The sequence below is a fragment of the Erigeron canadensis genome, chromosome 2 (assembly GCF_010389155.1).
Source record: "Erigeron canadensis isolate Cc75 chromosome 2, C_canadensis_v1, whole genome shotgun sequence".
NCBI lineage: Eukaryota > Viridiplantae > Streptophyta > Magnoliopsida > Asterales > Asteraceae > Erigeron > Erigeron canadensis.
In genome coordinates this window covers 23,055,706-23,075,468 of record NC_057762.1, presented here as the reverse complement: position 1 = coordinate 23,075,468, position 19,763 = coordinate 23,055,706, and the positions used below count along the sequence as shown (strand labels likewise).

General features: G+C 31.2%; 3 protein-coding genes across 3 annotated transcripts; 1 reads left to right on the top strand and 2 right to left on the bottom strand.

Annotated features, from left to right (window-relative positions):
- Window positions 1-2,720: 2,720 nt before the first annotated feature.
- Window positions 2,721-4,994, bottom strand: LOC122589424 (cyclin-D4-1-like). The gene is made up of 6 exons (XM_043761718.1): window positions 4,701-4,994; window positions 4,519-4,605; window positions 4,309-4,404; window positions 4,009-4,210; window positions 3,813-3,916; window positions 2,721-3,194 (listed from the first exon to the last, which is right to left on the bottom strand). The coding sequence occupies exons 1-6, from the start codon at window positions 4,992-4,994 to the stop codon at window positions 2,976-2,978; spliced, it is 1,002 nt and encodes a 333-aa protein (XP_043617653.1). The 3' UTR covers window positions 2,721-2,975.
- Window positions 4,995-14,019: 9,025 nt separating this feature from the next.
- LOC122589957 (protein CutA 1, chloroplastic) lies at window positions 14,020-16,732 on the top strand. Its single transcript, XM_043762287.1, has 6 exons — window positions 14,020-14,176; window positions 14,425-14,531; window positions 14,683-14,745; window positions 15,417-15,448; window positions 15,576-15,670; window positions 16,495-16,732. Exons 1-6 carry the CDS (start codon window positions 14,046-14,048, stop codon window positions 16,574-16,576), a joined length of 510 nt encoding a protein of 169 aa, XP_043618222.1. The 5' UTR covers window positions 14,020-14,045; the 3' UTR covers window positions 16,577-16,732.
- A 68-nt stretch (window positions 16,733-16,800) lies between these two features.
- Window positions 16,801-19,475, bottom strand: LOC122589956 (14-3-3-like protein B). The gene is made up of 4 exons (XM_043762286.1): window positions 18,952-19,475; window positions 17,772-17,894; window positions 17,537-17,653; window positions 16,801-16,981 (listed from the first exon to the last, which is right to left on the bottom strand). Exons 1-4 carry the CDS (start codon window positions 19,453-19,455, stop codon window positions 16,961-16,963), a joined length of 765 nt encoding a protein of 254 aa, XP_043618221.1. The 5' UTR covers window positions 19,456-19,475; the 3' UTR covers window positions 16,801-16,960.
- Between the last annotated feature and the right edge of the window lie 288 nt (window positions 19,476-19,763).

The following is a 19,763-nucleotide window of genomic DNA, read 5'->3' as shown; positions in this document are numbered from 1 at the left end:
AGTATGTAGCTTGTTGAGAATTAATGTTATAGAAATGATGGTTGAATTCAAATATAAAAACTAAATGGTTTAGATGCTAAATAATTGCATCTTTTATGCTTTGGTGTTGATGCTTTTTTAAATGGCAAACTGCTAAATTAGACTAGGATTGAAACTTATTAGAACTTCCGTATAAACCCAAAATAACCCCATCGCCACAAATAACTAGATTAATACCCGGTCGGTGACCAGGTAAAAAGATAAATTGATATATGAACCGATCAAGTAAAAAGATAAATTGATATATGCATCATACATTGCAAAAAATATACGTCAAATTATTAGAAAATATAATGTGAAAGAGAGAAAAAAAAAGCGTATAGTTTAATTGTAAAGATTGTTCTATTGATATTTTTATGAGTCTTATGATGTTAGTATTTTTTTTTTGTATGTTTATTGATATATGAAGTTTAATATGATAGATTGAATATAAAGTTTAGATAAAAGTTTACACACGTGTAATTTTGGGTATATCATGTTAAGGTTGTCAATAGTCAATCTAACCCGATGCTCAATTTGAAGAAAAACAGTGTTAGGTCAAGTATCTCAACCTGCCAACCCAACAACTTGATTTTTTTCAGGTTAGTTCGGGTTGGCTCCTTTGGTTGTCAGGTCCACCTAGTGGTGTACAAAAACGGTTTTTTACTCAATTCGACCCGGTTTTTTGGTCAATGAGGCCAAAATCGGATTTGACCCAACCCAACCCGGTTTGATACCGGTTTTTGGTCAAACTTTGACTGGGTATTGACCAGGTTTTACCAAAAAATTTTTACAAAAACTCATGCCAGACCAGATCTCAACCTGATATAAAAACGAAAACCCAAACCGGTTAGTAACCGCCGGGTTGGGTCAGACCCGGTTGTTGACCAATTTTGGGTTCAGGTTCGGGTTTCAACCCGGTTTTTTGTACACCTCTAGGTCCACCTCCCAACCTGAAATATTTTTATATTAATTTGTTTTTAATTAATACTGATCCGTTTGACAAAAAACCACACATTTGACATTTCAACCCGTCAACCAATTTGTCTACAAAACAACTAATTTGACTAAATTGATCCAATAACAACCCATTTAACCTAATAATCCACAAACCTACAAGTTGAGGCAAGTTGGGTTTTGGTTGTAGTTTATTATATTAAACTTTAGTGGGTCTGACTAAGGTTAAAGATTTATAACCTGTCATCCCAATTGGGGTGGTCCTAACTAACAAACGTATATCATATATAAAACTTTCTATGAATATTTATGTAGGCTAAAAAAAACTCTTATTGTTAAAAAAATTTAATTATAAATTTGAGAAAAATTATACACTATAAATAGTTATAATTCTTGCATGAACAATAATGGTGGAGTACATAATCCCACTTCTTTAAACGAACTTTAAAAAATCACATGTTTAAAAATATATGGTAATAATGTTTTTTCATTATGTTTCACAATTGTGTTCTAGTTATATAGACTGCAGTCAATTTATCAACCCATATATTAATTTGGTTTTTATTATGTTCAAATTAAATTAAAAATAAATAAAAACTATTATACTCCGTATTTTTTTTTAATAATTTGTTTGTATCTAGTATTAAGCATCTTCTTTAAATTCCATATATAATTACTAATATATTTGTTTTATATTTAACTTTACTAATGAAAAGATTCTTCTTAAATAAATTTTAAATCATTTCCAAAAATAGATTAACCAATCAAAACACAAGAAAATAAAACCATCAGCCAATCAGAAGCTAGAGAATTCAATCTTTTTTTCTCTCAGCTCTACCGGCAATATATATATATATATATATATAATTGTGGAGAGTGAGTCTCGAACCTGAATGTAACTTTTTTATTGGCTATGATCATTTTATTAAGTAGCTAGCTAATTGTATGCAATTCTTAAAGGTTATACATTTTGAACCTTGGAAGCTAATTGTGAGCACAAGATGGCTTTACCTCTCTTCCTATTCCATAGACCTTACCATTCCCTCCTTAAAAAAACTCGAGTCCTGCATCAAGAAAGCTCTGAATAAATAGCTAGGGTATGACACAAAGGGAATCGGAATTTGTCTACCCATGACATGCTTGGACTCCCAAAGTTGGCCCATGGCCCATAGCTTCAAATAGCTTTCCAATCGGGCATCTTTAAAGTGCAATTTCAATATTCACATGGGAAAAGGTTTTCATTAACTAGAAAATCTAAAACAATGTAGAGTGGGTAACTTGGTATATGTAAAGTCCAAGATTCAATCACTGACATAGGATAGTTTAAGATTATTGGGGTAGTTTAGGAATAAAATAGATTTGGTGTTATAGCCTAATAGGTGATCTGGTTATCACCTATATTGAGTATCCATCTAAAGCTAAAGCATTCCAAAACTTCTTTGTCGGATTAGCCGGTAAGTAAAGTGTGTGTACAATACAATGTTTAGTCTAGTTCAGTTACATATTTGGCAACATCGATAACTGTTACATTTTTGGTTGGGGCATCAGGCATGTACCAAAAGATACCAGGTTCAAAATCTCAAATCATAAAGTGTATACATCTCGTGATATACATTCTCATATTGATCGTAAAATAGATCAGTAAAGAGTCGATAGTGAATTGATTAGTCATTTCATTGATGCAGATATTTTTCTAATATACATTTTATATGTATGCAATTTACAAGTCACAACTCAAACAATTCTTGTACTTATATAAGGTGTACCATAAACCATATCTACCGAAAAATACATAACTCATCGTATATTTCCAAAGTAATCTTCCAATCTGAGTCTAAACTCTCTTCTCCCAAGCTGCTAAGAAGTCTAATATTTAACAGCTTAAAGCTCAACACTTTTCTTTTTTTTTCTTCCATTATCTTGGAACTTAAATCACACTAAATACTAAGCTTACCAAATAAAAAAAAAATCCATCCAACTTATTGCATACTAAAAGTAAACTAATTCTCCAACTTAAAGCATGTATTGTCAAGTCTTCTCTTTTTGGCAGAGCTAAGACATGACTCAACTGTTGATTCATCAGTTTTATTGCTAAAACATGCAGCCTCCAACACACCAATTGGACTTTTTGGCATTGATGTCAATGTGCTATTCCTTAAGCTACTTGTACACTTACCATTTAGCTCTTTCAAGAAATCTATGCATTTAAGAACCCTCTCCTGCAAAACCAACAATCAAATAATCTTGAATCAATATACTGCAGAAAGCAAGGTCTTTCTTTCATGGGCAAAATCATATATGTACAACCTTTAGTTATTACACAAGTCTTGTGTTGCATTTAGTTTCAGTTTTGCCTTTTCTGTTTTCTTGCTACAAAATCGTTTATATCTGTATTTTGGTGTCAGGTAATCAAGTTTAATGTGTAACTACCATATTTGTGGAAAGGGATATGTTTGTGTGCTCTTAAGACTTCTATACCATGTAGTGAAAGGTGTACATTGTGCTTAAGTTAGGAATGATTATATATGGTTAAAGGTTTTGATTTGCTTAAAGAACATCTTTCTATCATTCAACAATAATCGAGTTCTATTTCTAAGACATGGATGGATTGTTGGGCAACACTTGACCCGTATCTACGTTTCCAATATGACCCTTCCTCAAGGACCAACACAGGGACAACGAGCGGCAAATGAAGCCGCTCTTAAAAGGGTAAGATTTGAACCTGTGACCTATATCAAGCGATATTTGGTATTAACGACTAGACATATACCTATAAAATTTTTGAGTTTCAATTTACGACTAAACATGCATAGTGTAAACCATTTTTGGATCATTACCTCTTGAACAAAATGGTCAAGGGGAGAAATTTGAGCTGATACCATCACATAGCTTGCCACTGCTGCTGCTATTTCAGAAGGTCTAAACTCCAAAAACTCAACTCCTACATGATCAACTCACAATTTCAGCCCATATATCCTCATCAAAAATTCCAACTACAATCTATGATACCAGTCAAAATATCATTACTTTTACCTTTAACTAAGCATAAAATGAGTTGGGTTGATGTCAAGATCAAAGATTTTGAAATGGGTTGACCACCATTGACTTTCACAAGAAAATCATCAATAAAAGAGAAAGGAGTCACTGAATGCATCCTCCATTTCAATGTTGTCAACACAAGTAGTTCCATTTTTTGAATGGTTTTTGCTTCAAATAAGAATCTTGATCCACCAACCTATAAATTCAATCAAAATTGTAAAAACCAACTTCATTGTCAAAATTACTCTGACCCCACAAAAAAGTCAACAACTTTAGTCAAATTAGCATCTTGACCTGCAAATCTAGTATGCTTGGTACTTCAGTCTCTTCCACTTTTGCTGCTAATGATAAACAAGATACTGCTAACAATTGCATCATCCATGCTTTGGCCTTATTTAAGAATCACCATTAAAAAAAATGTTTCATTTTAGTTAACACAATAAATGCAATATGAGAAACGAAATCATAAATTGTGATTGAATTAAATATATAAATATAACTCACCGGTAATTCATAAACAGCAAGAAATCTGTCCAAATAATTAATTGCTAAATATGCACATAGAGGCCCAAAATTAAAATGATCATGAACCTAGTAAAAATCAATAATAAAAACTTATTAACCAAAATATACAAATCAAACATATAATTTGAGATTATTAAAATAAAAAATGTTGAAATGCAAACCTTTAAAATCCAATCAACAGCCTCTTGCCTAGCAACCAAATCCAAGTTACCATTTTTCAATTTATTCAAATAATCAAAAAATCCAACAAATTGTTCACATTCTTTTTCAATCAATAAATTCAAACTTTCATCACTTTGCAAAGGGAAATCTTGAGTTTCAAGATTTTTGACAAATATTTGATTTTGATTGTTTTCATGATCCCATAACAAATCATCACAATCATCATCAAAAATACCATCATTATCTTCTGCACAAAGTAAACTTGATGCCAAGTAATCAAAACTAGGTGCCATTTTCAAGATTCCTAAAAAGCAATAATCAAAATATAAAAAAATTAAAGAATGAAAATTTTATTGGTTTACTGAGAATATAATGATGGGTATTTGGAAATGGAAAATAAAGTGCAGATTTTTAATGTGGGTGCTAAATCATTGGGAGTTTGTTGTCAAAATTTGGAATGAAAAAAAGGGTCAAATAAATCAATAATTGATGAAAAACAAAATTAAAAAAAATTGACCCTTGTTTCTCTCTAAAAAGGAAAACTGAAAATCAGTGTGTTGCAAAGAATGTGGCTAATGTTATGTAGAAGATGAAGGTAGAAATGAGGATGTGATTTTGGGCTTTTAATATGTGTGTGTGAAAGAGAGAGATAAAAAAATAAAGGGCAATGAAATGAGAAATACATGCACATATTCGGGGAGAGATATAAAATGTGTTGAAATTGTTTTCTTTCTATTTTGCTTTTTTGACTTAAAAAAGTACTACTAATTTACGTTGGTTTAGGTTTATTAAGTTGATGACAAACTATTGGACCATTGGTTAGTAACTAAAATGGTTAGTAAAAGCCTCTTGCCAATCCATTAAAAATGTTAGGTTCTAAACCATCGGTTAATATATTGAGAAAATGTTAAATGATGATATGATGTTGCACTCATATTTATTTATTTATTAATTTTAGAACGACATTTAAATTATTTTTTTAAAATGCTAATAAGAAACCAGCTACGAAGTACATACATGATCCAACAAATAAATGAAGAAAAAAAAAGGTTCATAATAGATTCTAATGATACAAGACAAACACGTAACATATCGACGGCTATTAAAGTCAGAAGGAAGATCCCAATGTAACACTGAATGAAAATGATCTCCCATAAAAGAAATCAAACACCTGTTGCATCATACTACACATGCAAAGAGATCTAACAGGCATCCTTTGTTCGTCTTCGTAAGACACTATGTATTAGAACAATATCCTTTACACTCCCATAATATTTCCAAATCTTAAAATCGTTAGGAAAATAATATTTCCAATTATGTTATTGTGCGAGAGAGAACGACCCTTGAACATTTCCATCTGGATCTTTATAGCTCCAACATCTTTCAGGATCCAACTCAGCGTTAACAAAAGTACCAACATAATAAAGCCACGTAGAACAAGACTCTTCAGCATCTTTTAACTTTACGGTAATATTTAACTCAGTAAACGGGAGTGTTGATGGATTAACAACGCTAGACTTCTGTTCTCTAATTAGTAACAAGCCACTCACATCATTTTTATATATGACAAAAAACCTCTCTTAAATTTTATGATTTGTGAATGAAACATCATCTAACTTAATACTTAACATCATATAAGTTATCCCTTAATATATCTTTGTCTCATAAAAGGATTAGAATGTGTTCAATACTTTAACGACCTTAATATATGTAACGGTGTACTTAATCGTACTAGAAATTGTGACACAGCAACAATCACATTAGAGTTTTTGTTATATATTTAAAAAAAATCATCATACTGAAATTCAACTTTGCTTTATTTTTTTATATTTTTTAATATAAAATACAAATATTCAACAATTAAAAATAAAGATACATTTTATTAATATTGAAAAAACTACAACAAACAAAAAAAATCATATAAATTAAATAAAAATAAGAAAGAGGCGCAATAACTAGGAAAGTGCATTACGTATAGATTAATCATGGCAAATTGTAAAAATATCATGAAATATGACAAATTAAAAACGTATTTATGATGATTTGAACTAAAGATAAAATAATAATAAAATGTCTAGCCTTTTGTAACGGTTGAATTGGTGAGTTTTCCTTCCCATGTGGTCCTTCACTTCGTATATCGGTCGCTAATGACTGTCTGCCCGAATGTTTGTAACGATTAGCCGTCCCGTGACACGCACGTTAAAATAATAATAATAATAATAAAGCAAAATGATATTTTTATTTATTATATTAATTATAATAAAAAAAAAATGAAAATAGTATATCGACCCATGTCAAATCGGTCGGGGATGGAACAACTTTGCTTTGTCATAACAATGCACCCTTGTCATGAACCATGTCAAGTTATCAAAACTTTGTTAGTCATGAAGACGCCTACATCATCTATCCATTTCATCTATTTCCTGACTCAACAGCAATATTACTTTTGTAATATATATACCATATATGATAAAGAAAATATATATTGTAAAATCAAAGTAAAAAGTTCAAAAAGATAAAGGGCCATTTATCTAAAATATGACAGGGTGGACGATGACCCAATGAGGATAGTATCTTTTGTCATTTCATTCAGGGAAATGACACGTGGACCCGCTTATTCATCAAAAGATGAGGTGGCACTGTTATATCAGCAAATAATTATTACTGTACACACTTTCTACATACAGTAACTTTCGTCCTTTCAACCTTTCACCACACCAACCAAATTAAATGCGATACAAACCATGCATTGCTAAATTCTGCTAAAACCTGTTTCTTTTACTTTTATTCCACGATAAGTTTCCATCCATTTTTGGTATTATAAATTTTACCTGTTATTCTAATTCTAATTTATATTTTGCCCAGTAAATTTGATAATGTAGCTTTTTATTAACCGTGTCATGGTAGGACTGACGAATTAGTAGGTGGTGCATTGATAGTCTCGTATATATATACATCAACAGAGAGTAAACTTATATAACTAATTTTGTCGACAATATAAACCAAAATGCGTGCAATTATTATTATTATTATTATTATTATTATTATTATTATTATTATTATTATTATTATTATTATTATTATTTTGATCTGTAATAGAAATGCAATTATTAACAAGCGTATTAGTTGTATTGATCCATAAACAACCAGAACTTAATCAAAAGCATATACGATACAAGAAAAATGTATAAATTGAGAGTCTCAATAGTTGAGAATTTAACATATCAATATCAATAATTAGAATAAAAAAACATATTTCTAAACCATTACTAGTATGTACCGCATGATATATCGGTGGTGGCGGCAACGACAGTCTGGTGATGACGATAACTAGTGGTGATGGCAACAAATGTTGATGGTTGTAGCGGCATCGAGTGGTATACATTGATTTAAATTTAAATGTAATTGATGTAGATGTGATATTAAAAATATTTTATAAGATAAGCATCATTCTTTTCTTAAAATGTCTCGAACGCTAGATTCATTGGATCTTAAACCAATGTGGTTGATTGTATTGAATCCTCGGCATTTTGTATTTAATCGATTTACATTACATAACTTCAAACTCCATGTCAAACTAAAATACCATAATTACTTAATTTAAACAAAAGGTAACCCAAACAATAACTTGTGTGTATATACATCGATCTAGAATATCCGTTAAAAATTCAGTTTGTAAAGTAAAAACTTATGTAGCATATCTTGCAAATATTATTTTTCGTACGTAAAATGAAACCCAAACAATAACTTTTGTATGTACGGGTGTTGAACGGATCCCACACTAAATCTGTAGTCAAAGGACACATTAAAAGAAAACGTATATGGTCCAGAAAATGCATCATTTTATTTGTTATAAAAAAGATTTCTTTAGTCTATGAAAGGCATTAAGTATTTACCTAAAAAAAACTTAGGATGTTGATAGCGCGCGGATCCCACATTAGCTCAAATACATAAATATTTATAGTATCATCTGCTACAAAAGCTAAAATGTTTTAGCATGAGAATCTAGTCAAACGGGTTCATTACAAAATTAAATTCATATGTATACATTTTCATTATAAAAAGTTAGCTAACTTTAGTATATATATATTCTAACAAGAAAGAAATTACATTTAAGTATTACTATATATGGATTGAAATTGAAAAGGTAGCACTAAGTATGTAATTGATTGAATTTGAAAAGTTTAATAATATGTTTGGTTAATTAAATGTAAATATATTTGACAAAATGATCCGATTGAGCATACATAACCAAGATAAGATTTATGGGATTTTTTTTTCCCTTTTTTTCTTTTTTAACATTCGTTTTTGGTCAGAACCTATTCACTCTATATGTGGTCTCTACACTCACCGGACAGGATGCCATCGTGATAGTTCACAGGGAAAACCCCGGATAAATCATCAAACGGCATGACATCTACGACATTGAAGGCCATGCATTTTGGATAAAACTTGCGTCTCCTTGGATTCAAACATTGATTGTCCAAGTAACAAACCTTTATTGAAGGTTTGGTATGCCACTAGGCTATCAACCAATTGACTACGGGATTTTATTTGATAATTGTCATTTGAAATGCCAAAACTAACGTACAACTTTATATACTTAGTGGTATCCCAATCCTCCCATGAGAGTCTTTGGCCCGGGGAAATCCGATTCAAATCTTGAGGAGGTAAGGTTTACTCTTATTTATCGTCGTGCCGTTTGGCGGATTAATAGGAGGATTCCCTCCCTCCATGGTTTCCTAAAAATTCGAATGACATCATACCCAAAAGACGTAAGGAACGATAAATGAGATGAACAGAATCTGAATATTCAAACCTTAAAAACAAAAATTTGTAGCATTTAAGATTGATCAGAACAGAATTTTCTGATCAAGACTACTTAAAACTTTATTAGTCCAAATTACATAATAATTCAAATAACAAAATTTGATTATGTTATCCATGTGACTTAGTCTAAGTTTACTGTTTCTACCTTTGCTATATAAAAAGAGAATTGATATTCGTATCATAAGAATCAATGTATTTACCACAAATCCGCTTTATTAACTTGTACAGTTTGTTATAAAAGTTATATATTGTGGTAAGCAAATCAATTTATATGGTACGAGTAGTTTATGAGTAATGACTTGTTTACATCTACTTTCTAGTTGATCCAAAACAATAGTAAAATAAATAAATAATCATAGATATGTTCTTATTCTCAAAATATAGTTGGTAGTTGCAGTTTTAAGTTGGAGTTATATGACGTTGTAGCTTTTAACCAAAGTTGTTAGTTGAAATTTTTATCTTTTTTATAAATGCTTAACATGATAATTATAGATACAACTTAAAAGTGTAAAAGCTCGTAAAAGCTCTCAAAAAGCTACAAAGTGCTTTTATTTGGAGTTTTTTTTTCTTCAAAATAAAAATTCCAACTAGTTACCCTTGAACAAGACTTTTAACATAATAGATACTTATTGTTCCAAAATTATAAGTTAAAATTTCTGAAAAACTCCTAAAGTGCTCTTCCCAAAACAGAAAACATTGCGCCATTTAAGAATTACTCGTATAACATATGTTGTTCTAATGCAAACAACTAAAAAATCATACTAAACATATATATTGATTTAGAAATTCGACTCATTATCTATTGACATGTTAATTAACATCCTTTTATGTAAAATTCTATACATCGAACCTTTCTTTATTTATCATAATAATTGTATATGCAAAGCTACCAAGTAAACTACCCCATCAATTGTTAAATGGATGTTATAATATGAAATTTGATTGATGGTTTTGATAATTAACCATTATTCCAAATGGAGGTAACAATGTACTTAACCTTTCTGTATGGAGGAAGCATGGACCATGTCAGTTTTGTAAATGTAAATATGCTTATATTCTCATCCTCAATCTCAATACAGGAAAAAGTGTGGTCAAAGCTAGTGTTGGAGGGTATGTATAAATATATATATGTTACATATACATATGCCACTGGCCTATTGTTGAGATCTGAGCTTCCAGAGTGTCATTCACTACCCACTATCGATTCTCTTATTTTTCTATCTATATCTATTCACAAAAACTACCATGCTCTAACTAACATTATGCTTGTAATACTAATTTCCTCTTTAGGGCATAGTTCGACATACAATATAATACTTGAGTATAGATTCATACCCATGAGTTATTCACACACCATCTACTTAAATTCACCAACTTCTTCAAATACTATAATCAATTCATTGGCATTTACTACTTGATTGAAAAAATTAGTTAGAATCACTAACTCATTTATTGAATTTGAACTATTCATAAGATATTGCAAATTTTGTCAAAGTTGATAATAAACACACAAAGTAACATGGTCATCAAAAGTGGCTAACAGTTTTGAAACTCAATCAATTTAAATGATATTTAGGAGAAACCCAATTATCAGTTTTAAGTTATAATTAATCTTAACCCATACCTAGAATTGATAAAAACACATACCCTCACGTCCAATATAAATGATGGCTTTCACTCATATTTTGTATCGTAAGTTATTTTGTTTTAGACTTAGATGTTTTTGTGGTGATGATCGACTTAATTATCTCTGCTTATTGTTTGCAAATAGATAAGTTATTGTAATATGACGCGTGAAGAATCTCAATAAAATTTCGGTCAAGATCATGATATGTCTTCTCTTTTAAGCGATTAGATTGTAAATTACAGAATTGTCATATGCTAGTTTTGTTTACTATTTTTCTCCATATATATGTATTTTAAAATAAGACTAACTCGAGCTAGACATCTGGATCAAGTTCTAATATAAAAAAAAGGATGTGTTTATGGACCAGTACGGTGTAACATGATGCAGCAAGCTAGTGCCACATTAATTCATAGTTTTTGTGCTAACAATCCCTTTTAAACAACTCAATCCATTTTTAGACAACAGACATATAAAAGATTCTAAATTTGTACTTAAGCTACCATAACTTATCCAATATAAATTATGAAAATGATAATGACAGCCCTCAGGGTTGTCATTAACAGCTTATTACATGCATAAAAATTAGTACTTTATATGTCAATAACACCCCCTGAATTTTCGCAAGAAAAAATTCAAATTTTAAAGCATCAAAAAAATTAATAAGAATATATCACACAAAACTCAATAAATTATTATTATAGAATATATATATTTTTTCTGATATCAACACTCGGCTCATAAAACTTTTATACTTGCTCTTTAACTTCTAAGAATATATCACACAAACAATCTATATACTAAAAACCATAAGGGTGTGTGGTGGTAAAAACTTGATCTCTAAACGTGAAAGTACCTAGAGTCCAAGTTCAAATCCTATGAGCAAAAAAATATACCCTTGTGGCCAAGGAGGTTCAACAGCGACGACTCTGAGCTATTGGTAAATTGAGTGACTGCTTTGTGATTAGTTAGTTTGCAAAGCAGATCGGGTACCTTGCTAACAAAATATCTAGATGCTTTTCTATACATCATTTAATTAGTCACGCAGCTTATATAAAAATAGAACTACATTTAAGCAAAAAATGTAAAAATAACTAAATACCATTTAAATTGAAGTCTAATGGAAACCTTTGCCACGATAATATGCTAGTGTTTATAAAGTTAACAGCTTTTTTCTTAATAAAAGTAACAGTTTGGTATTGTTTAATTCATCTTAGTTTATTGCTTCATTTCTACCTTTCGGTCTCGTAATAACCGAACTAAAGTTAAAACCACAACAAAAAGTCATATTGTAAGTTATGAAACCGAACTCACATCTTGAAACTTTGAGTCTTCTTGATGATAGAGCATAAGAATCCATTAGTCATTGCGACATTGAATTCCCCAATGTTATTTTTGGTCAAATACTTGTGGATATAATCATATCCTTATCACAATACAATATGGATTTGCCTTTTGTGGGGTATGTGCATAGACCAAAAGTTTTATATTTCGCATTGACAAATCACAAGTGTCACCGTGTAAAAGGAAGTGCTACTACTTACCCCCATTTATTCTATTCTTTATTTACCATTCGTCTTACTAAACAATTAAACATATGACATATACGACTTTCCATACAAGAGACTTTCGATTTTTATTCATTTTATGTGATTTTTCATCCATCCCTTGTATAGATTATAACCTAAAGTAGAATATTAGTGAAGAACTTTGAACATTTTCGTTACGAACGCATGGGATAAGTAGATATCCCAGGAAACTTGAGGGCGTGCACTATCGGAATTTGGTGGCAACAATTGGATTCTGTTCATTTTTTCATTACGAACTTTCGGATATATTAGCCTATTAATTAGGGATTGATGGAGGATAAATATATCACCTAAAAAACAGGAAAATAGTGTAGTAGATCGATTAGATTTGAACTTAAGATCTTTAAGTCTTTTGAGTTCTAATCCATTTCTTGATAGATGGTACCATTGTCTTTCAGTACTACGAAATATATAGACTACAAAAGATGTCAGTTGGTCACAGACTCGAACTACATAATCAAAGCCCAAATGAATATAATTCAAATAACGCCAATGGAGTTGGTGATTTATTGGTTTTTGACCTTCATGTAATATGTAATATAGAATTCTTTGTTAAAATCAAGTTAACCAAACAACCATGATTTGTCTTAGGTTTAATTTTGCTAGATAAGCAACTTCAGAGTGGCCAGAACATGGCTTAAATATCACCACGGGATACCTCGGTTAGTCTGGGTACACTTGAGTTAATTAAATAGTTGAAAAGGAAAAATCTCATCCATTTTATCCGCTTACCAAATCTACATAGACGATATTCAAAATTATCCACAATGTAGCACAACATTTTCAAAAACTTTACCAATGAAAATATTAAATTAAACTCATAGAAAAAAAATTAACAGCTTTTACGGTTACGTAAACGACCAACAATAATGACACAATGTGAAGAGACCTTAATTATGTTTCTAGCCATGTAACAAACAACATAGTTAAACATATACAATTTGAGAAACTCAAAAGTGAATACAAGATGTATATGCTAGTTAGCATTTGCCAGAAACCAAAATTAACTTTCATAGAAAGTTTTTCTTTATACGTCATTTAGATGAAATGACTTTTGTTCATATATACGCACTCTAATCAGAATATTCTTGTGACCATTAAATTTTAATTTTAATTTTTTCTCTTGATCATTCTAAGTTCATATTATATACACTAAAACATGATTATCTATCTTAGGCTCATAGCAAACACTATTTTAAGTCCAAAGTCCAACTAATCAAAACCATCTGGGCCTTAAAAAAGCCCAATCAAACCAGGCAAAAAAAAGTGAAGAATCGTCCAAAAGAAAAAGGCTAAAGAAAATGGCAATATCTAGAGTGAGTTCGGTATTTACATCTCCGGCAATCCGTCGGCGATTACCAATAGTGGGTGCTTTTTGTATGCTCAGTTTAGGCTTTCACAATCTTCAACCTTCTTCTTCTTCTCTTCCTCGGTAATCTACTTTCAACTCTCTCTCTTTTTATCTGAGTTAATAATTGCCTTAGAAATCTTATGTATCTAAGTTTATAATAATTTATTATTTATGTATATATATAAAAGGGTTTTGTTAGTGACAGTCAGTAAAAACTAATTAGGTGAATTAAAATTTGTACCTTGTTGTTAGAAAAATCAGGCGCGGTTTTTAATATATAATGTACAAGTTTTTAAGCATGTTGTTAACGACAGCCCTAATAATTTCAGGTTGAGTTTCGGAAAGGGATTTAGTAGCATAAGAATGGAAGCATCTAATAATAATAATACAGTTCCAAGTATTGTTGTATATGTTACTGTACCCAATCAAGATGCAGGTTTATTTCTCATCATCATTTTGCCTTCTTTTATTATAAAATTTAGTAAAAAGGAGAAAAGGAACAAGCAATCGTAACGTTTTATATTTTTAGTTTACGTTTTGTAAACTATGTTGTTCATCATGCTATATTGTTTGCTCCTTTTATTTAGGTAAGAAATTGGCAGCAAGCATTGTCAAAGAAAAACTTGCAGCTTGTGTTAACAGAGTACCAGGTTAGTGACGAATTAAATATAATGGTAAATCACTGTCACTAATTAAAGGCCGATATTTATAAACGAAAATTATTGGGTAGTGATTTAAAAGTTTGATAATTACAAGTTCGAATTGGGTCTCTTCTTTTCCGAAGTAAAGCCGGGATTTATAAACGAATTAAATATGTCGAAGCTTATGAATTTTTCATGACTCCCAATTGTATGTTTGATTACATTGGTGAGTCTGCTTACGTTATGCAAAAAAATTTATCTTGTCTTCGTTCATGATCATTAGCACTTGTTATAACATATATGAATTCTTCAGTACTATAAAAAGAGTAGCTTAGCTCGTTAACATCCAAATTCCATCAAAATGTAAAACGTACTTTGACATATGTTTTTAACATTCTAGATTAACAAAATGCACAAATGATGATAGGACCTTTTTTTTGAAGATTAACGAAATGCACAAACATGAAGTTCGTTTCTCCTTGAATTTTTACCACAGCCATTTCTGTGTTATGGCATTTTCTTTTGCCTTTGTCTTGTAGCTACCTTCATATGTACTCTATAATATTGCATAAGAAACATAATATTTCAGGGGTTTTTATTTTATCTTTAATGAGCTGCTGTTCATATAGCATATATCATCAAAGTTTGAGTATCAATTGTTCTGACTATCTTGAGTGCAGGTGTTGAATCAGTGTACCTGTGGCAGGGAGAGGTACGATCTTATTGGGAATTGTAACTCCCAAGTGTAATTTGTACTTTATATATTGATACGTTGAGAGATTGTGTTTTTTATATGATACTATGATGCTAGCTCGACAATTCTTGGGTTGGATGTGCAGATACAAACAGATTCGGAGGAACTGCTCATAATTAAGACCAGAGAATCACTTTTGAGTGCTCTAACCGAACATGTCAAGGCGAATCATGAATATGAGTAAGTCAATCTCTTTTTTTTTTTTCCGAGTATTTGTTAACATTTTCCGAAATTTGATCGAGTGGGAAGGAAGTAGAATAGATAATCAGATTTTTATGTGTTCAATCTGGAAATGGTCAACATGGGCGAGCTGGGTAAATAACCGAAATGGATTGAAATAGGAGAAATGGCGGGTTGGGTCAGTTTGGACTGACCAATATACATGTTTATCTCTTCCTTTTTTTTATGTGGCTTTTGATTGCTCAACTCCTTAAATCTGATTAACCCGTCATTTTTAGCTAAATACTTGTATTTTACCCGTTACCAAACACTTTGAGAATCAACCTAATCACATATAAATGGTCTGCAAGACTGCAAGTTCCACCTATGCAGCTACACATGGAGTTGGTTAGATTCAAATACCTCGTTTACTTTAACGTTGGCATGGATTTGCTAGAAATCAATGATCACGAGTGTCTATGGTTGTTATGCTATCTATTAATGCTTTAGTTTTCTTCAAAGTGCAAAGTAGTCGATATAAGTTCTAATAATAGACTTGATTCCTAAGTGGGAAAGTATCTTTTTTCTAACAAACAAAGGGTATTTTGCCCAAAAAATGACATATTTTATGTTTCATGAAAACAGAAACAATTTTCTACAGGATGACAAATTGCATTGTCTCCGTTTATCTAGCTGCTTTATCTTCATTAAAGTGTACAAGATACTCTATTTTGTCACAAACTGATATTCACTGGTATTATAGTTTGGTAAATGGTCAGAATGCTTTCCAGGAACTATGTTCCTTTATTTAACTCATGTAGCTCTTATTCATGTTGTTGATCCAGTGTGCCAGAAGTCATTGCATTACCTATAACTGGTGGCAGCATCCCATACCTAGAATGGCTCAAAAACAGCACTAGGGAGTGAGTCAAGTGTACTCACAAAGAAAGGCGTTTGATATGTGAGATGATGTTCCTTCTGGTGTGTAAATTAAATGAACAAAGATTCTAAGAGAGATGATTATGCTTGTATCTGGTAATTATTAGGAACCAAGGTTTGTGATCATAACAACCTTGATTGAAAGAGGGCTTTATTGAGGTGGTACGTGATTATCTTTCCAGGAGCTAATGCATAAAAACATAAATGCAGGGTAAAACATAGATGAATATGTGAACTTGCTAACATCATAGTCTTGCTTGGGTCGACATGTGAAATATAAAACGTTCAGATAAACAGTTTAAGTAGCTGATAGAAATGACATAATGCCTGCATACTAATCTTAAAACTTGTAGTGTTGGGTAGCGGCCGCATCTATGGCTCTTGTAAGTGATCCTGCAATTCACACATAATAGATGTATAACCTTGCAAAATAAGTAGATAAAATTGTTATCTTAATGTGTTTGTGTGTGTATTTTCACTTTTGAGTGTCGATTCAGTTCCCATAACGATAAATTCTTTTGATTGCCAAATAAAAGCATCAAACAACAATTGAATTGGGATCAAAGAATTAAGGGATTGGATATGTCCCCGGATATATATTTGATGTTGGCAAGAAGCATTTGTCAAATTTGAATTTCAAGTGTCTTAGGTTTGAACTCTGAAAATCAAATTAATCAATAATGTTTTCAGCTGACTTCCTATGCTTGTCAGTCAATGTTTTGAAGTTGGGCGGTGATCTGTACACCATCAGTTTTTGACAATACACCATCAAATGTGCTTTATTGTGTTAGTACAACCCTATAAGGTATATTTGGCGGTGTATCGTTTTAAACTGGTGGTGTACAGATCGCTTTCCAAGTTTCATACGTATATGTTGTACGCATAAAACTCTGTTAAATATAATGCCTCATGACCTACACATAAACCGTGACAGAAGGGAGATCATACCGGTGCATCTGAAGTCCAAAGAGTGAGATTGTCCCGCAGTAGCTGCATAATCAAAGTACTATCTTTGTATGAGTCTTCACCGAGTGTGTCCAATTCAGCTATGGCTTCCTCGAATGCCTGGAAGAAAACGGATGAATAATTTAATAAATTTGAAATGTCATCATATATACCTGCAAAAAGATTATAGTAAAAAGCAAGCATCAAACAAACAAGTTAATATTAGTATCCGAGTTACCTGTCTTGCCGTGTCACAAGCCTTGTCTGGTAAATTCAGAATCTCATAGTAGAACACTGAAAAATTTAGTGCCAAGCCCAATCTTATCGGATGTGCTGTCGACAAATCAGCCTCTGCGATATCCTTAACAAACAACATACATAATGTTTTTTGGAAAAAAGTCATACATTGTATATAAAAGGTAACTTGACTGTAATATTATATAAGAAAAAATATAACATAATTTCTAAAATATATTGATAAAAATAACAAAAATAATCCATCTGCAAAGCTAATAGCAGTGATAGCCTAATAACATCCAAGTCAACTACTCCACTCATGCCAATGGGGGCTATCCGGCTCTTGCCTTTAACTCTTTAAGATTAAGATTTAAATTTTGACATGAAATTGATTAGTAATATTGTTGTAATCTAAGAGTAGAATAACTCTACTAGTTTTAAAAAAAAAAACATTGAAGCCGTAAGCATAGAGTCATAGACATGATCTACATTTATGTATAATCTAATAATTGTAACGATAAAAACTAGCACAAACACCGAGAGCCTGAGAAAACAATGCAAAGATTTCATTCCAAACTTATCACAGCTAGGACGTGGAACGGTCCAAAACTGGACCAAAACTGATAACTTGAAAACTAAGAACTAGACCATATAATGACGGTCCAGTCTTGGACTCGACACTTTTGGTATTGAAGATTCAAGCCTAAGACCTCGTTCTTTTTTTACTTAATACACTTAATAATTAAAAACTTAATGCATTTAGCTACATTTTATTTTATATATATAAATATATATATATATCTTTTTTTGACTTAATTACTTTTTTTTTTTTACTTAATACAAACATATATAATTTATACATTCAACCAGTGAAAAAATCCGCTTTGATTTTGATTGTTGTACCCGTTTTGTACACCTTTAACCACATAAACCTCCTTAACTATTTAAACACAAATACCATCACACATTGTCTCAAAAAGGACTAAATCGTATGACTACTTAATTGGTAGGTATTATCTAGGCGGCCCTTTGGTCCGGAAATTAAACCACCTCATGTAAAATATATGGTATCACAACTTTATAAACCTAAAAATTGTACAATAGTCAAATCAAATCTACAAAACTGTGTAAAAAACTATCAAATTAAAACAACTACTATATATTTATATATATATATATACCTGAGCAGCTTTGTAAGAACTCATAGTAGCCTCAGCAGCTAATTTTCTTTCATCACCAACTTTAAACTCAGCTAAATACCTATGATAATCCCCTTTCATCTTCAAATAAAACACTTTTGTTTCGCTACTAATCGTACTCGGGACAAGATTCATATCAATAATCTTCAACATCCTATCACACATATCCGACAAATCATCCTCAATTTTACACCTATAATCCTTAACAGCCATAACATGTTCTTCATTCTTCTTAGACTCTTCTTTTTGTTCTATAGACGACACCATTCGCCATGCCGCACGTAACGACCCTATAACGTTTTTATAGGCAACGGATAGTAAGTTACGTTCTTCTAGAGTTAGTTCGGTTTGTGGAGTTGTTTTCAAGACTAGTTTCTCCATGAATTGCATCATCTCTTCGTAACGTTCGGCTTGTTCGGCTACTTTTGACATGTATACATATAGTTCACGATTAAAGTTTTCTTCTGATAATAAGTTGGAAGCCATTGATTATTTGTGTTTGTGAATAGGAGGTGATATCGATCAAGAGAATTAACATGAGCAATGATGTTGAATAGGATAGATATATAAATAGTTACTGTCTATGTATTATACACATTGATGACTTCGATACGTACAAGGATTTGTTATTGTAGTTATCGGTTTGTATTATAATGATTATTGAATTTGATAAAGATTATAACTCTGCGATCTACTTTAGCTGCCATTTAATTAATTAGTTCCCTTTTTATTTTCTATCACAGGAGTATTCATCAATCTGTTTTTCTTTAAGGCCTGAATTACGAATAACAGAA